Source organism: Mirounga leonina, unplaced genomic scaffold (assembly GCF_011800145.1).
Source record: "Mirounga leonina isolate KUSES-001 unplaced genomic scaffold, KU_Mleo_1.0 Mir_154, whole genome shotgun sequence".
Taxonomy (NCBI): domain Eukaryota; kingdom Metazoa; phylum Chordata; class Mammalia; order Carnivora; family Phocidae; genus Mirounga; species Mirounga leonina.
The window spans coordinates 5330117-5348139 of NW_023270389.1; the positions used below are offsets into that span (position 1 = coordinate 5330117).

At 50.4% G+C, this 18023-nt stretch overlaps 2 protein-coding genes across 12 annotated transcripts; one reads left to right on the forward strand and one right to left on the reverse strand.

The window, feature by feature from the left end:
* The first annotated feature begins 42 nt into the window (after positions 1-42).
* Positions 43-3233, forward strand: NIT1 (nitrilase 1). Of its 9 annotated transcripts, none has more exons than XM_035009978.1 (7): positions 43-123; positions 725-823; positions 1070-1324; positions 1454-1557; positions 1774-1907; positions 2070-2195; positions 2687-3233. In XM_035009978.1, coding segments are annotated over exons 1-7 (987 nt in total). In that variant the 5' UTR covers positions 43-121; the 3' UTR covers positions 2954-3233. The 9 variants fall into 9 exon arrangements, with proteins under 9 accessions (XP_034865869.1, XP_034865875.1, XP_034865872.1 ...); XM_035009984.1 differs by having other exon boundaries at positions 52-86; XM_035009981.1 differs by having other exon boundaries at positions 54-311.
* A 556-nt stretch (positions 3234-3789) lies between these two features.
* DEDD (death effector domain containing) lies at positions 3790-14991 on the reverse strand. Of its 3 annotated transcripts, none has more exons than XM_035009987.1 (6): positions 14904-14991; positions 13073-13105; positions 6624-7012; positions 6322-6429; positions 5189-5335; positions 3790-4664 (listed from the first exon to the last, which is right to left on the reverse strand). In XM_035009987.1, exons 3-6 carry the CDS (start codon positions 6946-6948, stop codon positions 4288-4290), a joined length of 957 nt encoding a protein of 318 aa, XP_034865878.1. In that variant the 5' UTR covers positions 6949-7012; positions 13073-13105; positions 14904-14991; the 3' UTR covers positions 3790-4287. The 3 variants fall into 3 exon arrangements, with proteins under 3 accessions (XP_034865878.1, XP_034865879.1, XP_034865880.1); XM_035009988.1 differs by lacking the exon at positions 14904-14991 and adding an exon at positions 14745-14763; XM_035009989.1 differs by lacking the exons at positions 13073-13105; positions 14904-14991 and adding an exon at positions 11582-12225.
* Positions 14992-18023: the final 3032 nt, after the last annotated feature.

Consider the following 18023-nt stretch of genomic DNA (forward strand, 5'->3'; position numbering starts at 1 on the left):
CCGCCCCGCCGTGCGTCACATCCGGCCTGCGAGTTGCCGCCCTCTCGCTCCGGGGCTTCTGCTTCCAGGCCGTTCTTCTCCCTTCGGTTCGGATCCTGCGGATGGTTTGGGCTGTATCTTCATGTAGGACCTACTACCTCTCCCGCCCGCCGCGGTGAATTCCACCTGCGGTGCTTTAACTTGTGCAACAGAGACACTGTCCCTGGGAGAGGTGGAAAGGACGGGTTAACCGGAGAGGAGGGACGCGGGTTGGGATCTGCGTGGGTGCCAGTGCCCTCTGCCCTCCACGGGGTGGTGGGGAACGAGGGAAGGTGAACTTCCCCTCCGAGATTCTGGGGTAAGGGGGGAAATGTGCTTTGAGCAGTAAAGCTGAGCGGGTGCACAGTCAAGAAGAGAGGCTGGGAAAAAAAAGCAAGGAAGTTTCTTGGAGGTGACTTCTGAACCGCGGATACGTCCCGCTGGGGAAAAGGGCTTCAAGTTTAGTATGCGATCCCTGGAGGTGGAGGTGTTCAGGTGCCGAGCAAAGCCCTTTCCTCCATCTTCCCACTTTATGATCTCTTCCTGTAGCCCATAATTACTTACACTAAAGAGTGTTTTGAAGACTTAGGGTGTTTTACTGGGAGGGCCCTGATTCAGCCAAACAGTATGAAGAGAGAAGTCAGAGAATCCTAGAAATATACTGCTTGAGAGAGCGGTTGGTGTCCTGATTTCTCACCTTCCTCAGGCTGGGCTTCACCGTCAGGCCTCCTCACCAGCTCCTGTCCTTTCTTTTGTGTCCTGGACTCCAGATACCTCGACTCTCAGTACTTTGTGCACAGCCCAGGTAACGTGTTTCGCTCTGACCTCAGTGCCTGGCACTTAATAGATGCTCAAGAAATGTTTGTTAAATGAATAGATGGTGGGAAACACTGGGGTGCCAACCATCCACAGAACATTTCATCAGTGGGTGCCCTCAGGAGGAGAAATCAAAGGGCCATGCAGCCCTCCTGCCTCCCCATTTGAGACCCTTATCATTAAACTTCCATTTCCCCATGCTGGGAAATCTGAGTCCTGCCTGTGCCATCCACAGGCCCAGAGCCATGGCCATCTCTTCTTCTTCCTGGGAACTGCCGCTGGTGGCTGTGTGCCAGGTAACATCAACACCAGACAAGCAGGAGAACTTTAAAACATGCGCCGAGCTTGTTCGAGAGGCTGCCAGACTGGGTGCTTGCCTCGCTTTCCTGCCTGAGGCATTTGACTTCATCGCAAGGGACCCCGCAGAGACACTCCGCCTGTCTGAACCACTGGGTGGGAACCTTTTGGGAGAATATACCCAGCTTGCCAGGTATCGGGGAAAGGGGGAGGGAAAGGTAGTTTCTTTGTTGGGCAGTGTCCCCGAATTGGCAGATAGGAGGGTAGAACGTTGAGAAGAGCTGTCAGTGTTGTCTCCTCCCCTCTGCCTTCCTTCCCCCAGGGAATGTGGACTCTGGCTGTCCTTGGGTGGTTTCCATGAGCGAGGCCAAGACTGGGAGCAGACTCAGAAAATCTACAATTGTCATGTGCTTCTGGACAACAAGGGTGAGACTTCATAACTTTTTAGCCGACTCTTTCCAGGCTCTTCTACCGAAACTAACGTTTTCCAGAATTGGTTTTCAACTCCGTTTCCTTGGTCAGGAGTTTTCGGGGTGTTTGTGCTTCTGATCCTAGCTTATAAGCTAGCTCCCTGGGACCACAGGAACTAAGTTGGGCTTCTAGAGCACCAGCACTGAGTCTTCCTTCTCTCTCTTCCTCCAGGGTCAGTAGTGGCCACTTACAGGAAGACCCATCTGTGTGACGTGGAGATTCCAGGACAGGGGCCTATGTGTGAGAGCAACTCTACCATTCCTGGGCCCAGTCTTGAGTCTCCGGTCAGCACTCCAGTAGGCAAGGTGTGAGTTGTGAAAGGATGAGGTGGGGAAGAGAAACAAGAGGGAGAATAGATATACTCGAAGTAATAGAGGATGGAAAGCCCTAAGGAGTGGGGTAGGTGGTGGGTGTGACTAGATGCTATGACAAACAGGACAGGGGTGTTAGGCTGTTTTTCATTCCAGATTGGTCTAGCTATCTGCTATGATATGCGGTTTCCTGAACTCTCTCTGGCATTGGCTCAGGCTGGAGCAGAAATACTTACCTACCCTTCAGCTTTTGGATCTGTTACAGGCCCAGCCCACTGGGAGGTAAGAGGACCCCTGTTCGAAACATAAAGGCCTTCAGGGTGCCTGGGTGGCTCAGTCGGTTGAACATCCGAGTCTTGGTTTCGGCTCAGGCCATCATCTGGGGGTTGTGGAATCGAGCCCTTCGTTGGGCTCTGTGCTCAGCACGGAGACTGCTTGGGATTCTCTCTCCCTCCGCCCCTCCCACTTGTGCTCTCTCTCTCTCTCAAATAAACCAATCTTTAAAAACACACACACAAACATACAGGCCTTCTTTTAACTTCATTCTCCTCCCTTGGCCCTACTAGCTGAAGGATTTTCTTTCCCTCTCCACCTAGTGGGAAAATTCATTCCCTAGATTGTTGCCTCTCATTATGCTAAAGAATAATTAACATAGTAAATCATCCCCAGGCAATTATCAGAATGGTCACAGTGAGTAGACTGGCCTGTAGCGTTCATCACCTCTCAGCTTCCCACTAGACGCTATAAGCGAGCGCACGTTTCCCCGTCCCCAGGTGTTGCTGCGGGCCCGGGCCATTGAAACCCAGTGCTACGTAGTGGCTGCAGCACAGTGTGGGCGCCACCACGAGAAGAGAGCCAGCTATGGCCACAGCATGGTGGTGGATCCCTGGGGAACCGTGGTGGCCCGCTGTCCTGAAGGCCCAGGCCTCTGCCTCGCCCGAATCGACCTGCGTTACGTGCGGGAGTTGCGCCAGCACCTGCCCGTGTTCGAGCACCGCAGGCCTGACCTCTACGGCAGTCTGGGCCGCCCGCGGTCTTAAGACCTTGGCTTCTGGGAGTTGAGACTCGCGCTGTGAGCTGGCGTGGCTGGGGCTTGAAGGCAGGGCCCAGGCGCGGCTCCCCTCACTTGGAGGACCTTGACTTTCTCGATGGAACACAGGCTCGGCTTCTTGGGAAAGAAGAAACTTTCACCTGAGCTCAGATTTCAGCTTCAGAAAGGTGGAATTTTATATAGTCACTGTTTATTTCATGAAAACTGAGGTTATGCTGAGGGCTGAGCAGCACTGGCATTGGAAAAAATATAATCATCATCAAGTCTGTGTCTGGGCATCTCCTTTGGGAGCTGAAAGGGGAGGTGGTGGTGTACCAGCTGGACTAGGCTCCAGCTCTAGGCCTCCTGGATCATTCGACAAGCCTCCCTACCCAAATAAAAGTGCAACACTCAGTGCGTGTCCCAGCCCCGCGCTCCGAAGCTTGGGAGTGGGAGTGGGATAGAGAATGGGGAAGGAGAGAGAAGACAGGAGGTGATACTGAATGACTTCACTTTCACCTGTGATGCCCTTTGCCCAAGCCAGAAGAAAGCCAAGGGGAAAGGGCTGCGGGGTACATGATTTATTTTCACTTGAACATGGAAGGGAAGTCTCACACTCCCCCTTCCCCTCCTCAGGGGGAGTGTATTTTAATCAGCACCCCCTTCTCCGTCCACCCTGTCGGGAGGGGCAACTCGGCTGACCCAGTCCTCCCTTGAAGAGGGTTTGGCAAAGGGGACAAAGGACAGAGCCGCACCAGACAGAGGTCTGAAGCCCTGGAACGGAGGGAACAGGGCAGAGAGGAGCAGCACCAGAGGCCAGGAGAGAGCGGAAAGGGCCACAGCTTCTTTGTTTTTTAAAAATTCTATAATTTGGGAGAGGGTGGTGATTCATTTCCAAAATACACTTCAGAGTCCCACCTTCCACACAGCTCCCTTACTCACAGCCCTTTGGTTTTTCAGACAAAATTGAAGAGCCCTCGTAAAGCCAGAAGCACGGATAACCCCTCGACGCACCCAAAAGCAGTGTTCGCTTCCATCCCTTACAAAGACTACGTTCTGTAGCCTCTGCTTCTCCCTCTACGTTTGTCTTACGGCTCAGTGGCAAGGTGGCTGTAGAGACACATTAGGAGGGTACGCGGAAAAGGGAAACAACGGGGAGGCCCAGGCACGTGGGTGCAGGGAGGGGTGGGGAACACCACTTCCATTTTTGTCTTTTCCTTTAAAAAAAAAAAAAAAAAGGCAGGGGTGTGATTGGTCGGAAGGGCAGAGAACCAACCCCAGAACAGTATGTGAGCTCCAGAGGCGGGCGGTGGGAGTCGTCCCCCGAGAGGTGAGAGGGGAAGGTCAGGGCAGTGCCTGCAGCATCAAGTTCCTCAGGAGTTTCTGCCGGCCCAGCTCGTAGTCCTCCTCATCCACGTTCACCAGCAGCTTGATGGCTTCGTGGCCCACAGCCTGCTTGAGGGAGTCTGTGATAAAGACGCCTTTAAGCGCCTCTAGCAGCGAGCCATTGATGTAGTCGCGCCAGAATGCGTCGAGGTAGGTGAGCTCAGAGAACTTGATGTCACAGATGATGGAGCCCAGGTCCCGAGACTTGAGGATGGTGTTGGCCTGGTTAAAGCGCTCAAACTGGCGCTCAAGTGGGTCCTGCTTGTTAGAGAAGACGTTGCCTTGCAGAGCGGTCTCATGCTGGCAGTACTCAGCCCGCACCCGCAGTCTGATGTCTGCGGGGAAGAGAAGACACGCACCAGTGGTTGCAAGGGGGGCGGAGGGGTGGAAACGAACAGCTGAGCAGTGAAGTTGGGCGCATTGCCTGCCAGCCTTTCTGCCTCTCCCCCAGGACTAGTTCTTTTCTATGTACCCCTGAAATCGTTGCCTGAACGCAAGAGTTTCCCTTAAATGGGCCAAGGCCAGGTCAGATTATCGCCACTGCTCACAAGCAGCACCTTAACTTCTAGATCTTTTCCTAACTAACAGGCACACAAGTTCATTTTAGTACTCGATCATGCTTGGTTCGTCCTACAACAAGGATGTTGTAACAGCATCCCTTTGATTAGTATTAACTAGAAAGAGCTGAAAAGTACTCTGCCACAAAGACAGAGGAATTCTCTCCCCAGAGACTAACGCATTCAATCCCACCACATCATTCAACCATTCAACACGAGCCCTGCACTGCCCGGTATCTCAGCAGTTCTTTCTGTCTCCCCCTCAGGTCCACTCCACCTCTGGAACCCTTCAACTTCCTCACCACATGTCTGCTTTTCCTTGGGGTCTGGTGTTACTGACTTCCGGCGTTTTCGTTGGCTCCCAAGTGTGGCTCTCCCTCGAGCTGGCCGCTTGCTACACATCTGAGGGCCCGAAGCGGGGCAGCACACCACAGGATAGTGGGGAGGCACTGATCAGAGAGTAAAAGGGGAAAAAACATCATAGGGTAAAAGCAGAAATGCAAACACTTCCCTTGGAATGAGAAAGGACTCCTTTAGAGTTAGCACCAAAAACTGTATCAATAAAGTGACCTGAAAAGAGGACAAAAGGTGGGGACAATCACAGGACCCAGGTGAAGCATTAACACCTCACCTGATTTTCATAGGGGGCTAGATACTGGGGGGCTGGGGGGCAGTGAGAGAGACACAGTATCCTTTCATTCAGGCTGGCAAAGCTGGGACAATGAACGGGTTTCCCTCAACAAGGAGGAAAGAAAGAACGCGCACATCTGTGTGTGTCAGGTGGGTGCCCACGATGTCAAACGTGGTGTTTTTTTGTTTCTTTTTTTTTAGATTTATCTATTTATTTGAGAAAAAGAGTGTGTGTGTGAAGGGAGGAGGGGCAGAGGAAGAGGGAGGAAAAGAGAGAAAATCTCCAGCAGACTCCCCGCAGAGCAAGGAGCCCAACACGGGGCACGATCCCACAACCCCAAGATCATGACCTGAGCCGAAATCAAGAGTCAGATGCTCAACTGACTGAGCCACCAGGCACCACACACCCCCACCCCTGCCTTTTTTAAAAGATTTATTTACTTATTAGAGAGAGAGAAAGAGAGAAGGGAGGGAGAGAGAAAGCACATGCAAGAGCACGTGGGGGCGGGGGGCAGAGGGAGAGAAAATCCCAAGCAGACTCTGTGCTGAGCATGGAACCCAACACAGGGCTTGATCCCAGGACCCTAAGATCACAACCTGAGGTGAAACTAAGAGTCGGATGCTCAACCAACTGTGCCATCCAGGCACACCCCCCTTTCTTAAAAGTAAGCTCTGTACCCAACATGGGGCTCGAACTCACAACCCTGAGATAAAGAGTCAGATGCTCGACTGACTGAGCCAGCCAGGTGCCCCTGGTTTCTTCTTTCTTGAATACAAAAATTAGGAGGAGTTAATATTTTCTTACCTGTTTTGGGGGGTTGTGGAGGCCTCGGTTCTGGATCGCTGAGGGCTCTGGGGGTCACATAGCGAATTGACGTCTCCTCCAGATACTTGTCTACAAGATCAGGGCACACTATAGGAGGGGAGGGAGTCATTCAGGAAAAGATCCTCCCGTCCCTCCTAATCCCCCTCCAGTGGGCCTCCTAACTTGCCCTAGGCACCCCCAGGGTCAGCACCTCCTCCCACCTGGACTCCTCCGCTGCTCACCCCCGGCCTCCCACGACTCTGCCCAGGCCCCTGTGTCCCCAGCCCCCAGTGCGCCCTCACCAGCCCGCCGCCTCTTGAGGGTGACGTAGGGCAGCAGGTCATGACGGGTGATGATGCGCAACAGCTGCAGCACCTGGCGGAAGTTACTCTCGTCACAGCGGCCCTGGCGCTCCAGCGCCAGTAGGAAGTCACGTCCATTTCGGATGAGGCCACGCTCGTGGTCGTCAATGACATCGACAAAGAGGAAAGAAAGCACGCGCACATCCCTGTGTGTCAGGTGGGCGCCCACGATGTCGAACATGCGGTGCAGGCTGTACAGCCCGTGCTCCTGCTCACCACGCTCCTCCGGCCACAGCTGGCTTGCCCGCCGCTTTAGGCCCGCCATGCTGGGGGCTCAGGTGCGCACTGCTGCCCAGAACCCCCGCTCAGCAGCTGCAGTCCCCACTACACTGCAGAGACAAGGAAAGAACCCGTGAGCTACTCGATGGCAAGAACTGGTCTCATTCGCTTGTCCATCCCCAGTGCCTAACACAGTGCCTGGCACAGAGGGGTGCGTACTAAGTCTTTATTTAAAAAGTATTCATTGAAAAATAAAGCCTAGAGCTCTCCACATCCAACAGATGTTGTCCTAAGTCCAGACCCTACTGGAGAAACACAGTCACTTCCCCTAAGTGAGAATGTTCTATGCAATTTCCGTGCTGCATATTCAGCAGGAGTTGCTATTAGATGTTACCCCAATTGATTGTTCTCCAGTCCCCAAAATACTGCTTTTGGTCCCTTGTGCTCTCCCTCCCACCCCACTGACTACCTCACCTCTTAAATGTGGGCAAAACTGAGAAGAAGTAGAGAATTCACTCTTAATATGGAAGCTGCAGCAGATGAACTTACGGACTGACAGTAGGGAACCTGAAAATCTTTAGGTTGAGAACTAGTTTCAATTCTCCCTGTGTCATTAACAAGCCGTGTAGCTGTAAGACCTTACGCGAGTCACTTCTCTTCAAAGCCTCACTGCCCCCATCTACAAAACATGAATGAAACTACTCTTCAGACTTGTCAAGGATCCAATTAGAAAATACATGTGAAATTGCTGTGTCAACTAAAGAGATTCAAAGAGAGAAGCATCCTTAACCTCTGCAGCCCAGACCCATCCCCCCACATTCCTATCCTCATTTTTCCTACAATCGAACTAAGTTCAAAAGCATAACTACGCAAGTTAACAATAGTCACCAAAACTCACGGATTTAAATCAACAAACATTATTAAGCTCCTGCACTGAGCATCCTTCTAATTCTCCTACGCCAGGTGTACTCCCAGGATGGCCACATACCATGTGGATATACCCCCTTCTAACCTTCCCTCCTGGTTGTCATCTGCCCATCCCCTCAAAACGACCGACAGCAGCCTGACATTCATTCTATAATCTGGTGTTCGATTCACAAAGTTCCACCAGCAAGCTGGGTAATGTCAATGACCAGCCAGTAACCAAGCCTCAAGTCCAGAGGCTTCCATGTCCATTCTAGTCACACATGTGTGCTGCTCCTCCAGACAGTGCCATCCAGTGCTGCTCCACCCCTGACCACAGCTCCAATCACTGGAATCATTATAAATTCCATTGAAGCTACTTCTACATATGTCTTAAATCACCTCATCTTTCCACTGCCCCTGCCCTGGTTCAGGTCCTAATAATCTCTCACCTGGACTACGCTAACACCCTCTTCAAGGGCTCTCCTTACCAACAATCTTAACCTACCTAAATCCATTCCCCACACCCAGCTGAATTAGCTAGCTAAAATGCACAGCTGAGGGGCGCTTGGGTGGCAGAGCCGGTTAAGCATCCTACTCTTGGTTTCTGCTCAGGTCTTGACAGCAGAGTCCTGGGATAGAGCCCTGCATCGGGCTCCACACTCAGCACAGAGTCTGCTTGAGATTTCTCCCTCTACCCCTCCTGCTTGTGCTCACGCTCTCTAAAATAAGTAAACAAAATCTTGAGAAAAATAAATAAAATGCACAACTGACCACATCACTTTTCTGCTTAAGACCTATCTACAGCCTCCTCCTCACCTATAAGAACACTGGTAAACTCCTTATACAACACACCAAACCTCTGAGATCTGGCCCTGCCTACCTTTCAGACCTCATAAGCCACTTTTTATTCTCCTCCATTATCAATTTGGTTATAGCTCAAATACAGCATGCATTTCATTTCTCTGTCCCTTTCTTCAGCCTACTCCTTTTGCCTGAGTGCCCCTCTCCCTTCACTGCCCCATATATGCCCCATCACCACCCTTTTTCAGATGGCTAAACTCCTACTAATCTTTTAAAAGTCAGCTCAGATAAGATCTTCAAACTCATTCTCCACACCTCCATGCTGGGCTAAGTAGTACTCTTCTGTGCTCCTACGGAACATCGTGCATATTCTCTTTAAACCCCTTATCAAAGTGTACTAAAACTATCTGTGTATTATTATCCTAGTAGACCTTAAACAACTCATGTAGACAGACTAAGTCATATTCATCTTCATATCCCCAGTGCCTAGCAATGGATGGAGACTGGCACATAGTACTTGCAACCTATTGAACTAAACTTAGGACATCATCACAAGCAATATCAATTAAGAAACTCATACAAGTCTAAGAGAGGACTTCATTAGAAACAGATACGCACAACCTAGTTACACGCATACTCTCTAGCTAGCTGCAGCCTCCCCTACACTGTGCAGAACCTCCCATACCGCAGCACCCTACTCAGCAACAAGACAGGTTGTCCTGACAATTTATACGCCAAGAAACTGAGGCTAAGTTAAGAAAGAGAATAAACGATAAGCTGCTTCAGAAGAGTCAAGCTGATGGGCTCTCAGAAAACTGAAGAGCAAGTACAACCTGGTCCTCTCCCGCTCAGTAATCCTAAGAAAGGAGAGACTCCTTCCCTTAAGAAAAGGGGAGGTCCACCCTGGAATCACTTAGCCCCGTATCATGGGTTCTGATATGTGGACAAGAAATATAGCTCATATCTGCTTATGAGAGCCCAGATGCCCCCACCCCACCCCCAACCCCGAGCATGGGAAACAGCTGGGAAAACAGTTACCCAACTATGGGCTGGTTTTCTCTGCCTCTTCCTCTCGTTTCACCTGTTGTAGTTACTGGGTACAAAATGGAGGGGTGGGGGGCGGAGGATGAAGGAAAGTAACTCCTTGCCCATAGCAGGCAACATGAGAAAACTGAGCCTTAGACTTCTTGTTCCCTATCCCACCTGTTCCTTTTGGCCAGCTGTTGATTATGAGGATCCCAGAAAAAGCAGATGGGCAGGTTTCACATTCAACCAATCCAAAGAGTAGGTTGCTAGAGAGCGCCCGAATTCAAAGTGTCCTGACTATGAGCCCCTAGAAATGAAGGAATATTGTCTCCACATACCTTCCCACTGGAAAATGAGGCCATAGGAAAGCACTATGGTCCTAATTATGTATCAATGGATGCAATTCTTTTTTTTTTTTTGTAGCTTAGTGTTTGATTTTTTTTATTTACATGGGTTTTTTTTTTTTTTCTTTAAAGATTTCTATTAAGTAATCTCTACACTCAATGTGGGGCTCGAACTCACAACCCCGAGATCTAGAGTCGTGTGTTCTACCAGCTGAGCCAGCCAGGTGCCCCTCAATGGATGCAATTCTATAATAGGTCTCAGTCCTCTGAGAGTTAACTCTCTAGATATGAGAGAAAAAACAGCCACCTTTAAGTCCTAGATCCCAGGCTGGATCATTCAAAGGGCCAGGAATTATCATAGCTTCTAGGTCAATGGTTCTCAACCAGGGAGGATTCTGCCCCCCAGGGGACATGTGGCAATGTCGGGAGACATTTTAGACTATTATGACTGGAGGGGGCAAGGGACCGCGCTACTGGCCTGCAGTGAATAGAGGCCATGGATGCTTCTAAACATCTTATAATACACAGGACAGCCCCCACAACAAAGAATTATCCAGCCCAAAATGTCAATAATGAGGGATGGCTGGTTAAGCGTCTGCCTTTGGCTTGGGTCATGATCCCAGGGTTTGGGATCCCTGTGTCCTGTCGGGCTCCCTGCTCAGTGGGGAGTCCGCTTCTCCTTCTCCCCTCTCTCATGTTTACACACGCACACATGCGCATGCGCTCTCAGATAAATAAATAAAATCTTTAAAAAAGGGGCGCCTGGGTGGCTCAGTCGTTAAGCGTCTACCTTCAGCTTGGGTCATGATCTCAAGATCCTGGGATTGAGCCCCACATCGGGCTCCCGCCCCACGTCAGGCTCCCTGCTCCGCAGGAGGCCTGCTTCTCCCTCTCCCACTCCCCCTGCTTGTGTTCCCTCTCTCGCTGTGTCTCACTGTGTGCTCTGTCAAATAAATAAATAAAATCTTAAAAAAAAAATAATGCTGAAGCTGAGAAACCCTATTGTAGATGGACCATGATGAATGGTCAAAAGAAGAGAGACAGCATGTCACTTTCCACCCTAGATCTAGAGAAGGATGCCATTGGGTCCTTCTGACCCAAACCCATCAAACAATATTCCAGAAGAAAAGAAAAGCCAGTCAGACATAGACTTATTTAACTCCTAAGTTCCACGAGCACTAAGGAGTTCCATCCCACTCCAACCCTGGCTTCTCTTATCACCTGCTGTTGCCATTCAGGTGAGCAACAAGTGGTGGGGCTATACTCTCCTCTGCCCCATCCCAGGAGGTCGAATGTGACCTAGTTCAATCTGGACCTCTGTGAAGATAAGAGAAATGCCATCCTCTGCAAGACAAACAAAAAGGATCCTACACTTAACTCTCACAGCCATCTTTAAAGTCCTGAAACTAGACCAGTTGCAGACCCTTCCTTGTTCGACTGCTGATCAGACATTCTGCTTACTCAATGAAGCAAAATGTAGAAGTCTAAGTTTCCCAAGGCCATGTCCTTGAAAGAAATGTCAGGAGGCTGACATGCAGGCTAATAGGCAGCCCCCCCCCCCACCACCCCTTACTTATCATCTAGGATGGTGAGTTCACTCACTTAGCAATCCAGATGGGGTTCCAAGAATCTAACTTCAGCATTAAAAGAACATGGCCAACTTCCTCTTAAACCAAAATATACTCAGCTTTCTGTGGCAGTGAAGCTTGGGAACACAGCTTAAAATATACAGAGATCCTAGATGAAAGATAATCAGTAGTAAGAAGAACGTACCCCCTGTAAACAATAGATTAAAAAGAACTCCTAAGTCCTGAAATATTGCCAGATATCAGGAGACAAACAAAACACTCCAAAGAGTCCTGATCCCACTGGCTGGTTTGGGTCCGTTGGGAACCTAACATGAGTCCCCCCGTTAGAGTTTCCCAATTTTTTTTTAAGCCCCAAGAATAATTCTTTATTCCCAGGAATTGCTGCTGCATTTCCTGTAGTTTTTTGTTTGTTTTCTTTAGGGAGGTCCAAACCAGCCAAATGCCAACAGACGGTCTGTATGTATCTACAGAACTGCCTATCAAGTTTCTACTTCCAAGCAAAGTCTAGTCTCATCCCAACCAGAAATGACATCTGTATTTTTTGAGGTACTTGACTCTCTCAGAAGTCCGTAGAGCAAAGTCATGTGTAAGAAATACAAAAAGAGGGGTGCCTGGGTGGCTCAGTCAGTTAAGCGTCTGCCGTCGGCTCAAGTCATGATCTCTCCAGAGTCCTGGAATCGAGCCCCACAGTGGGCTCCCTGCTCATAGGGAACCTGCTTCTCCTTTTCCTCCCTGCTCGTGCTTTTTCTCTCTGCCTCTCTCTAATACATAAATAAAATCTTAAAAAAAAAAAAAAGAAATACAAAAAGAATGATCTCTTGAAATGAAGATGAAAGTCTAGTTTCATCTCAACAGGGATGGCATGTATATTTTCACAGAACCAGAAGTATTTGACTCTCTCTGAAGCCCTTAGGGAGGAAAGTCATGTGGAAGAAGTAAAAAAGAGTGATGTTTTGAAACTTGGAATGAAAACGACATGGAAAAGCTTCAAGATGACTGAGAGAAAGTAAAGAGCTTTCTTGCTGGTGGGACAAGGAAAATGTAACCAAGCATCTGAAAGTCAGAATTACATAGTATGTTTTCAAAGGGAGATTCCAGGAACCCTGAACAACTAGAAGGAAGAGTAAGCTAGAGGAAAAGCCTTCCCATGGAAGGTGCCTCAGCAACCCCCCAAGGGTAACATTAGTAGATGTCCGTTAGAGTATAATGTTCCATATGTTAAACAATGTTTCTCTCGGAGCTGACCAAGAAGACTACATAATAACAAACCAAAGCTGGGGGCTTGCCCCCAAACACCTAATTTCTGCTCTCTTTTCCTTCCTACCAATCTCCAGTTACCCAGAAAGACAGTGACTGCAACAGATCTTATTCACTCAGCTGTGTAGGTGAAAACTCATTTTCCCTGGCATCTAACCCATTACTGGGCCAACCCCAACACATTTCTCATGCCATTCCCATCCATTCCCTTCCATTGTTCAAAAACAATAAAAAGTTCCAGACTTACCTTTGCAAGAAACTTAATTTCCCAGGTCTCTTCCTAGCACAAGGTTGGAAGCCAGCAGCAAAACAAAAACAAATGGGGGGGGGGGGGGGGGGGGAAAGAGTCAATTTTCAAGCTTTATTTTGAAACATCAAAGGCCCAAAGAATTAGTCTCAGTTACAAAAATACACAAACACACCTAAAGCCATTTCGATTAAAGTGATCCACTCTGAGCGAAATGAGAGAACTCACCCCCAACCAAGTCCCCAGGCTTCCCTCTCTACTAACCAATTCACAAAACAATACCAAATCAAGAATTTCCAGACTCAATGGCTCATGGCAACTTGTGGGAAATTCAACAACTTGTGGGAAAACCAATTATGCTCTGATACCTTCTCACCTGACTCCTCAATTCCTTGAGACCCACCTATTTTGTTACAATATTAACCTTGATTTTCAACTTTAGGGAGAACTGGGGGTGGGGAAATGGTTACAGCCAAAGAAGGCACTTTCTATCAGTTCGCTTATCAGACCAGAACTATCCTCCAAATTTTGTCTTCTGCCCTTTCCCTTAGCACACAGTGAGAACAAAATATCCACTGGGGCCGCATTCACTCAGACATCTACATTTCACCAGGGAACGTTTTCTATATGTGAATACTGACCCCTCCCTCTTAGCACATAAACAGCAAAAGAAAGGTCTGGAAACTAAAGCACTCATTTAATTATCCAGGTTGCCTAGATGCCATCCTGTTTTCTGTTCCCTTTCTCGGATTTCCACAGCCTCCTCCTTGGCATATAGGGGTCCAACTCAGCACGGCTGTTTCCCCAGTCTTAAACTGCTAATTGCTAGAAACTAGAAAAGTCCTTTCCTCCTTCTACAGTTTGGCGGCGGTGACACTGGCTTCCCCATTTCCCCTTCTTTCAGTAACCAGGAAAAACAAGGGAGCAGTAAGTCAGGGAGCCTTTGGAAAGCAAATCCAGTTGAACCTTCATCCAACCCCAATTCTCTGAACCATTCCCTTCTGCCCTCCCCACCCTATTAAAAGCTAAAGGCCTGGCAATTAGAATTGATTGCAACTGATGCTGCTTAACTCTGCTCGCTCTCTTCCTTTCCACGGGGGGGGGGGGGGGGGGGGGGGGGGGCAGAGGGGGTTGGGGGTGAGGGAAACCCCCAACCTCTATCACCCGTGCAGCTCCACTGTCCTATCTACCAGCCCATTCCCCTTCCTCCCAAACTTTCCGCCTAGTCTCTCACTTTCCCCATTACCTCGTCACACCGCCACGCTCTCCATTCCCCCCAAACCTCCGTGCTCTCCTTTTCCACCCAAATTCTCCCCTAGGCCCTTCCCCCTCCCACCTCCAATTTAACACTTTCAAAGCCTCCCCCAAAACGTCTGAAGTCCCCTCCTCATCCTTTCCCACCTCCTCGCAACACCGCTCTCAAGAGTCCAGTCCCTCCCACCACATGCCACCAGCCCCTTCCCCTTCGCACCCTCCGCCGCTCCCTCCCGAGCCCACCGCCCTCCATCCGGCGGGATCGCAGCCCCACTCCCACCTCGGCCGCGCCAACACCCCCGGCCCGGCCCGGCCCTTGTTTACGCCCCTCCCCGCGCCCACTCCCCCGCCTCGCCCCTGCCCTCTCCCACAGTTGCCACCTCCCCCGCACGCCCCCTCGGCCGCTCCCCTCCCCCACCTCGCAGCGTCCCGTCACCTCCCTCTCTCGAGGTTCTCGGGCTGGACGTCGCCTCCGCCTCCCCCTCCACTTTCCTTCCCCAAGCCCTCCGCGGCCCCGCCCGGCCCCGCCCCGTCCCGCTCGCCTCCCCCTCCCCACTCCGCCGCCCCGCCGCCTCACTCTCGGCTCAGGCTCGGCGTCGCCATGTTGGATCCATCCGCGCCGCCCTCCCGGCCCGTCGCACGCCGCCGCATCCGGGCTCCAGCCGCCGCCGCCGCCGCCGCCGCCGCCGCCGCCGCGGGCGTGGAGGGGGGGGGCGGCCGCGTCCTGAGCAGCGCCTCCCGGAACCTGGCCGGTCAGCAGTGGCTTCGAGACCATAGTGAGGCTTGAGCCGGGGTGGCCATGCTGGGTGAGGGCAGCCTGGCAGCGGCATTAACCGGGGCGTGGACAGCTTCACTCTGGGAGCGGAGACTAGCGCCTGGTAGCCATCTTGCTTTGGGGCGAGCGGGCGCCGCAGGTTCTGCCTGACGGCGGCTTCAGGGCCCTAGCGAGGAGGGAGGGAGGGTTGCTTTCTCGAGTGTGAGGACATTGGGGGCGCCAGAGCTGGCTGGTGTCGACTTCAGGACCATCGAAAGACTGGGACTGGCAGCCATGACTCATAAGGGCGGAAGAGTGCAAGGGTCGGACTGGCCCGCGAACTTCGGGAAAGGGTCGCGATCGCGTTTGACCTTTGCCCTGGACTTCCGGTAAATCCGGACGTTCCGTGAACCTCAGTCCGGAGCTGAAAGCGCTGCCCAGATGCCCCTCGGATTTCATTCTTTGAGCGTTTGCCTTTTAAGCACCCGCTTCCTGGAGGAAGTGTCGCCTGAGCCGAATCCTGGACTGGTGGGAAATGGGGCTGGGGGGCCGGGTACGTTCTGCAGCTGTCAGCAGCCTGTTGGTTAAAGGAGAGGTAATAAATGAGGCCCGTGAGAATGGGAGGGACCGATTACGCAAGGCCTTGTAACTTAGTTGATTTTACCCGAAGGGCAACGGATAGGCTTTGAAGAGCTTGGCTGAGAAGTGAACAGTTGTATTTGCGTTTTTAAAAGATCGCTGGTTGCAATGGGGAGATTGGATAGGAGGGAACGAAGTTAGAGGCCAGAACAGTTGGGGAGCTCTTCTCCAGGCAGGAGACGGCGGTGGTCTGACCTAGAGGAGGGAGACTGAGGATGGGAAAGAACATCGGAAATGGGGATGGGGCAGAGATTATTTCCCAGTGTTCTGAGTTGGGTAACTGGGGGAAAGTGATGCCATTTTCTCTTTGGTTTGGGGGAGAGAATGAGTTTGGTGCCTGTGGATGGGTATCCATCCATTAGACAGTTGAACATTAGATCATGTGGGTTGGAAACCCAAAAGTTTGAGGTGTGTGCGCGAGCGAGCGTGTGCGTATAGTTGGGTGTTGAAGCCATGGAATTGGATTCGGCCTAGAGAGGAGTATCTGCATCTGGAGAATGAGATGAGGGAAGAAAACAGAAAAAGGGACATTGAGAAGGAGCAGACAGAAGGGAAAGAAGTAATCCAGGAGTGAAGTACCAGGGAAACTGGTCAAGGTGTTAAAGGTAACAGATTAGCTAAGGTATGTACTACACTGTGTCCATTGGGTATTGCAAGAGGAGGTCCTTTGGTAGTTTTAGAGAAAGTTGTTGCAGAGATACGGTGGGATAGAAACCAGAGTGAGGTAAACTGAGTGACTGGAGACGGACAATGTATAAAGAGTTTTCTTGTGGTGTTGACTGTAAAAAAGAGGCTAGAGGTAGGGTGTAGCATGAGGCGGGATTCCAAAGAAAGGGAAGGACTTTTAGATGCCTGTGGGACAACCAGACCTACCGTACCAATGGCAATTGAATACACAGATCTAAATGTAGAAAAATTAAGTGGAAATTATTAAATGAAAAAACATGAGTAGAAGAATACATACGGCACATTTACACAGGCATTTAAAAATTAACCATGGGGGCGCCTGGGTGGCTCAGTCGGTTAAGTGTCTGCCTTATGTTCAGGTCGTGATCCCAGCGTTCTGGGATCAAATCCCGTGCTCGCTCACTCGCTCTATTTCTCGTGCCCTCTTAAATAAATAAATAAATAAGATTTTTTTAAAAAGTAACCATGAAGAGTGGGTCTGAGAAGGATGAAATTTCTACTTTTTATTTTAGATCCATCTTTACTGTGTGGATTTGTTCTACTATGTACATATATTACTTTTATAGAAAACTACTTTTTTAAAACTCCAGTGATGTATAGGCCAGAAATTCTGAATCACGAACATTTCAGTGGCAGTTGAAGCCATAGATTTGGGCAAACTCCAGAGAACAGCAGAGGGCTAGGAAGAGTGCTCTGGGGGAATTCCAACATTTGTAGTACACAAAGAAGAGCCCTTGGAGAATCTTTGAAAAGGAACAGGCAATGAGAAAGAATAAAAATTAGGTGATGATTCTTACAGAATCTGAGGGAAGAGAGTATTTTTTTTTCTTTTTTTTTAACTAATTTATTTATTTATAAATTTATTTGAGAGGGAGCATGAGCAGGAGGAGGGACAGAGGGAGAGGAAGAAGCAGACTCCCTGCTGAGCACAGAGTCTGATGTGGGGCTCGATCCCAGGTGAGCCGAAGGCAGAAGCTTAACTGACTGAGCCACTCAGGTGCCCCTTTTTCTTTTCTTTTTTTTTAAGATATTATTTATTTGAGAGAGGAATAGGGAGAAGCAGACTCCCCGCTGAGCAGGGAGCCCAATGCCAGCTTTGAGGCTCGATCCCAGGACCCTGGGATCATGACCTGAGCCAAAGGCAGATGCTTAACCTACTGAGCCACCCAGGCGCCCAGGAAGAGAGTGTTTCAGAGTTGTCCCCAGAAAGGCAGCTAACAGGAAAGGTGATTTTAGCTCCAGACCTAATTTTCCTGGAAGCTTGGTACAAAGGTCAAATCCAGATCATGAACCTTCCCCCGGATAATATGTGGAATTTGATCCCTGTGCTGTTCCATCCTTAACGCATCATGGTCGCCAGTCCCCGTCTTTCAAGGGGCCTTGAGGCCCACTCTGGAGCCACCAGTGCTGCCTCCCCCGGACCCTACTATGGCCCTGAAGCTGCTATCAAGGAAAACCTGGGGGCGACTGGGTGCCTCAGTCAGTTGAGCTTCTGCCTTCGGCTCAGGTCATCATCTCAGGTCCTGGGATCGAGTCCCGCATCGGGCTCCCTGCTCAGCGGGGAGTCTGCTTCTCCCTCTCCCTCTCTCCCCGCTTGTGCTCGCTCTCTCTCTCTCC

Excerpts from the sequence above, each read along its gene's own strand:
- NIT1 (XM_035009977.1), top strand. The coding sequence starts at position 102 with ATGGTTTGGGCTGTATCTTCATGTAGGACCTACTACCTCTCCCGCCCG. Across the intron at positions 1,325-1,453 it reads GAATATACCCAGCTTGCCAG|GGAATGTGGACTCTGGCTGT; the intron begins GTATCGGGGAAA and ends TCCTTCCCCCAG. Across the intron at positions 1,558-1,773 it reads TGTGCTTCTGGACAACAAGG|GGTCAGTAGTGGCCACTTAC; the intron begins GTGAGACTTCAT and ends CTCTTCCTCCAG.
- DEDD (XM_035009987.1), bottom strand. The coding sequence starts at position 6,948 with ATGGCGGGCCTAAAGCGGCGGGCAAGCCAGCTGTGGCCGGAGGAGCGT. Across the intron at positions 5,336-6,321 it reads TCCACAACCCCCCAAAACAG|TGCCTCCCCACTATCCTGTG; the intron begins GTAAGAAAATAT and ends CTCTCTGATCAG. Across the intron at positions 4,665-5,188 it reads CAAGGAAAAGCAGACATGTG|ACATCAGACTGCGGGTGCGG; the intron begins GTGAGGAAGTTG and ends TCTTCCCCGCAG.